This window comes from Pristis pectinata, chromosome 30, assembly GCF_009764475.1.
Source record: "Pristis pectinata isolate sPriPec2 chromosome 30, sPriPec2.1.pri, whole genome shotgun sequence".
NCBI lineage: Eukaryota > Metazoa > Chordata > Chondrichthyes > Rhinopristiformes > Pristidae > Pristis > Pristis pectinata.
Window position 1 is genome coordinate 3,956,805 of NC_067434.1, and position 6,000 is coordinate 3,962,804.

The 6,000-nt window shown below is 53.3% G+C and overlaps 1 protein-coding gene across 1 annotated transcript in view; it reads right to left on the reverse strand.

Moving 5' to 3' along the window:
- LOC127584739 (phosphoinositide 3-kinase adapter protein 1-like) overlaps positions 1–1,431 on the reverse strand; it is a 112,487-nt gene extending 111,056 nt beyond the window's left edge. The window contains 1 exon segment of the mRNA XM_052041655.1: positions 1,217–1,431. Within this exon segment, the coding sequence (XP_051897615.1) occupies positions 1,217–1,229 (13 nt within the window). The 5' untranslated portion in view covers positions 1,230–1,431.
- Positions 1,432–6,000: the final 4,569 nt, after the last annotated feature.

Here is a 6,000-nt window from a genome sequence, read left to right on the forward strand (position 1 = left end):
TACACATAGTCCCGGGACACAACACACACACACACAGCCCCAGGGGACACACATACACATAGTCCCGGGACACAACACACACACACACACACACACAGCCCCAGGGGACACACATACACATAGTCCCGGGACACAACACACACACACAGCCCCAGGAGACACACATACACATAGTCCCGGGACACAACACACACACAGCCCCAGGGGACACACATACACGTAGTCCCGGGACACAACACACACACACAGCCCCTGGGGACACACATACACATACACACACACAGCCCCTGGGGACACACATACACATAGTCCCGGGACACAACACACACTCACACACACAGACACACACAGCCCCAGGGGACACACACACACATAGTCCCGGGACACAACACACACACAGCCCCAGGGAACACACATACACATACACACACACAGCCCCTGGGGACACACATACACATAGTCCCGGGACACAACACACACTCACACACACACACACACAGCCCCAGGGGACACACACACACACACATAGTCCCGGGACACAACACACACACATAGTCCCGGGACACAACACACACTCACACACACACACACACACACACACACAGCCCCAGGGGACACACACACACACACACACACAGTCCCGGGACACAACACGCACACACACACAGCCCCAGGGGACACACACACACACAGTCCCGGGACACAACACGCGCGCACACACACACACAGCCCCAGGGGACACACACACACACACATAGTCCCGGGACACAACACGCACACACACACACACACAGCCCCAGGGGACACACACACACACAGCCCCGGGACGCACATACACATAGTCCCGGGACACAACACACACACACACACACACAGCCCCAGGGGACACACCACACACACACACACAGCCCAGGGGACACACACACACACACACAGCCCCAGGGGACACACTCACACACATAGTCCCGGGACACACTCACACACACACAGCCCCAGGGGACACACACACACAGTCCCGACACACACAGCCCCAGGGGACACACATACACATAGTCCCGGGACACACACACACAGCCCCGGGACGGACACACACACACAGCCCCGGGACGGACACAGCCCCGGGACACACTCTCTCACACACACCCCTCCTGCCCGGTGCCGCGGATCCCCGCAGGGACAGGTTCCCTGGGACGGGACTGGGGTTGAGGCGGGTTACCTGAGGCTGACATGGTCCCGGCAGCGGCCGCTCTCACCCACCCAGCCCGACAGCTGGAGCATCACACCGGGCCAACCAGGCAGCCCGGCCCGCGGTGTCCGGAGCTCAGTGAGGACAGCGGGGGACGGGACGGAGCCACTTCTCTCCACTCCGCCGCTTCCAATTTCCTACTCGGCTTCGCCGGAGCCGTCACTTCCTCAGCGGTGGCGGCTCTGTCCGCGGGGCCGCGCCCCTCCCCGCCCCTCCACCCCCGCTCCGCCCCCTCCGCTCCCTCCTTCACCTCCAACCCGCATCTCCCTGCCCTCTCCTCCATCCTTTTCCCCTCCCCTCTTACCCCCGATCCCTCCCCGTCCATTCCCTCCCCCTATTACCCCTCCCCATTCACCCTCCCTCCTTCCCCCATTCCCCTCTCCCACCCCTCCCCTCCTACCCCTGATCCCGCCCCCACTTCCCCATCCATTCTCTCCCCTGCTACCCCTCCCCATTTGCCTTCCCTCCCCATTCCTCTCTCTCTCTCCCCTCCCTCCCCTCCTCCCCCCTCACCCCTCCCTCCCCCTGGCCCCTCCCTCCTCCCCTTCCCCCCTCCCCTTCCCCCTCCCCCTCCTGTCCTCCCTCCCCCTCCCTCGGCCCCTCCCTCCACCTCCCTTGCTCACAGGCTAGATTGGGAAGATACAACATTCCTCGGCCTGGCAGGGTTCATGGCCGCTTTCTAACATTCAGCTAAAGCATGTTTTTATTAATTTGCCAGATGTCAGCGTCACCGGCACCGTCCACATTTCTGCCTTGTAACTTCCTTTAAAATCATGGTGGTGAGCCCCCTCTTGAACCAGTGTAATCCTTATGGTGAAGGCGCCCCCACTGCTGTTGGAAAGAGGGTTCCAGGATCTCACCCAGTATGAAGGATTGGTGATATATTTCCAGGTTAGGTTTCCAGTGGGGAACCCGAGCTGGTGATGTTCATGGTGCGTTATGGTAGTAGAGACAGTGTAATCATCAGTGAACATTCCCACTTCTGACTTCATAATCCAAAGAAGGTCATTGATAAAGCAGCTGAAGATATTTGAGAGCAGGAGGGGACATCAAACTGCTGGAGGAACTCAATGGGTCGAGCAGCATCTGTGGAGGCAGAGGGGTGGTCGACATTTCGGGTCGACACCCTGCATCAGGACCGAGAGTGCAGAGGGGAGAGAGCCAGTATAAAGAGGTACAGTATTACTGTGCTCAGTTCTGGTCGCCTCACTACAGGAAAGATGTGGAAGCCATAGAGAGGGTGCAGAGGAGATTTACAAGGATGCTGCCTGGGATGCGGAGCATGCCTTATGAAAGTAGGTTGAGGGAACTCGGCCTTTTCTCCTTGGAGAGACGGAGGATGAGGGGGGACTTGATAGAGGTGTATAAGATGATGAGAGGTATTGATAGGGTAGATAGAGGCTTTTCCCCAGGGCTGAATTAGTGGCCACAAGAGGACATAGGTTTAAGGTGCTGGGGAGTAGATATAGAGGAGATGTCAGGGGTAAGAAGAGGACATAGGTTTAAGGTGCTGGGGAGTAGATATAGAGGAGATGTCAGGGGTAAGTTTTTTACTCAGAGAGCGGTGAGTGCGGGGAATGGGCTGCCGGCAACGGTGGTGGAGGCGGATACGATAGGGTCTTTCAAGAGACTGTTAAATCGGTACATGGAGCTGAATAAGATAGAGGGCTATGGGTAAGCCTAGTAATTTCTAGTGTAGGGACATGTTCGGCACAGCTTTGTGGGCCGAAGGGCCTGAATTGTGCTGTAATTGTTCTATGTTCTAGGTGAGGGGGAGGGGTGATGCAGGGGCTGGTTGGTGACGGGTGGAACCAGGTGAGGTGGGGGACGGGCAGGCGGAGCCAGGTAGGGGAGGGGGATTTAAGAGACAGAGGTCGGTGGATGATAGGTGGATAAGGAAAGAAACAACAAACAACGGGCAGGTGCGGGAGGGGAGAGGAGGGGAAGGTAGAGGCAGGGGCTGGAAAATGATAAATGCAACTAGATAAGGGAGGGGAGATGGAACCAGTGGAGGAGGGGCTAGGAATGGGAAAGGAACACGGGGGAGTGGGTTAGCTGAAGTTGGAAAATTCAATGTGTTGGCCTCAGTGTGGCAGTGGAGGATGGACAGGTCGGTGTGGGAATGGGAAGGGGTCTTGAAATAACAGGCAACTAGAAGCCCAAGGTAGCCATTGCCGACAGAGAGCTGGTGCTCCACAAGATAGTTTCCGAGTCCGTGCTTGGTCTCACCAACGTAGAGGAGGCCACATCAGGAGCACCGAATGCAATAGATGAGGTTGGGGGAGGTGAACATGGATCTCTATCTCACCTAGAAGAGCTGTTTAAGTCCCTGGATGGTGGTGAGAGAGATGGTGTAGGGGTAAGTGCTGCATCTCCTACAGTTGCAGGGGAAAGTGCCAGGGGAAGGATAGGAGAGGGATGAGCAGGCCGGGGATTCACGGAGAGAGGTGTCACTGCGGAAAGCAGAAAGGGGTGCGGGGGGGAAGGTGTTACTGGTAGCTGGCAGAACAGATGGAGGATGATGTGCTGGATGCGGAGGCTAGTGGGGTAAAAGGTGAGGATGAAAGGATCTCTATCTCTGTTCTGTCTGGGGAGAAGGGGGCTGAGAGCAGTGGTCTAGGGAATGGGGGAAGTGTGGTCGAGGGCTCCATCAACTACGATAGAGAGGAAGCCCTGTCTCCTGAAAAAGGAGCACATCTCAGAGGTCCTGGATTGGAAAGCGTCCTCTTGAGAACAGACCAGAACAGAGATATTTGGGCCTTGGAACCTTAGACTCTGTCTTTACCTCTCGTTGTCTTGGTAAAGCAGCCGGCATAATCAAAGACCCCACCCACCTGGGAACTTCTCTCTTCTCTCCTCTTCCATGGGTAGAAGATACAGGAGCCTGAAGGCACGTACCACCAGACTTAAGGACAGCTTCTACCCCACTGTGATAAGACTATTGAGCAGTTCCCTTGTACAATGAGATGGACTATGACCTCACAATCTACCTTGTTGTGACCTCGCACCTTACTGCACTGCACTTTCTCTGTAGCTGTTGCACTTCACTCTGTACTGTTATTGATTTTACCTGTACTACATAAATGCACTCTGTACTGACTCAATGTAACTGCACTGTGTAATGAATTGACCTGTACAATCGGTTTGTAAGACAAGCTTTTCACTGTACCTCGGTACAAGTGACAATAATAAACCAATACCAATACCTGCTCTGTAGTGGCCTGGGGCTGAAATGTTTGAACTCCAAAACCACAGCCCTCTTCTCTTGTGCATGGTATGACTCCAGCCATGGAGTGTTATCCTTTTGATGTCATTGACGTCAGTTTTACCAGGGCTCCTTGAAGTCAGACTTGGTCAAATACTGCCTCGACGTCACCTTCACCTCACCTCTGGAATTCACTCTTTGCTTCAATGTTTGACCCAAGACCATGATGAAGTCTGGAACCACGTGGTCCCAAGAAAAATCAAGCTGATATTGCTGTAGGGAGTCAATTTGCCTGACTGTCCATGTATATCTGCCCGAAAAAAAGGACAATTCATGTTATCATGCAAATGCCAGTGTTGCAAATGTACCAGAACAGCTCACAGGATCATAGAAACTTACAGCACAGAAACAGGCCCCTTTGGTCCACCTTATCCATGACGACCAACTGGTGTTGCCTGCCAACACTAATCCCATTTGCCTGCATCAGGCCCTCATCCCTCTACTCCCCTCCGATCCAAGTACCTCCGATTCTATTCCAATTCAAGTCCTCATCTAGACACTTAAATGCTGTCAGCGACTCTGCCTGCACCTCTCTCTCATGCAGTGTGTTCCAGGTACTCACCACTCTCTGGATGAAGAAAGTCCCCCTCAGATCCCCTCTATGACTTCCTGTTTTATCTACCTTTGATATGAGAAAAAGTTTCCTGCAGTTTACCCTATCTATAGCCCTCATAATTTTATATTCCTCAATCATGCCCCCTCTTAACCTCCTCTGCTTCAGGGAAAACAGACCCAGTCTCTCCTCATAACTGAATTGTTCCATGCCAGGCAACATCCTGGTGAATCTCCTCTGCACCCTCTCAAGTGCTGTCACACCTTTCCTACACAGTGGTGGCCAGAATTACACACTGGGAATTCCAGTCACTCCAGCTGAGGTCTGACCAATGTCTTATAAAGTTGAAGCATAACCTCCCTGCTCTCATTCAATGACTCAGCTAATGAAGGCCAGGATCCCATATGCGTTCCGAACCACATTATCTACCTGCGCTACCACCTTCAAGGATCTTTGGACTTGCACACCTAGGACCCTACCATTCATGGTGCATATCCTAGCCTCATTAGTGCTCCCAAAGTGCATCACCTCACTTTATCAAGATTAAACTCCATCTGCCATTTCTGAGCCTATTTCACCAGCACATCAATATCACCCTGTAGCCTGAGACCACCCTCCACACAGCAAAAAACATTACCATTCCTTGTGTCATCTGCCCTCCATTCCAGGCAACTTCCTGATGAATCTCTTCTGCACCCTCTTCGCTGCTACCACATCCTTCCTGTAGTGTGGTGACCAGAACTGTACACACTATTCTAGGTGCAGTCATACCAATGTTTTGTACAACTACAACATGAAGGCCCAACTCCTATACACAATGCCTTGGTCTATGAAAACAAACATACCAACTGCCTTTTTCGGTACCCTATCAACATGTGTCACCGCTTTCAGGGAGCTATTGAAACAGAAAAAACATAGAAAACCTACAGCACAATT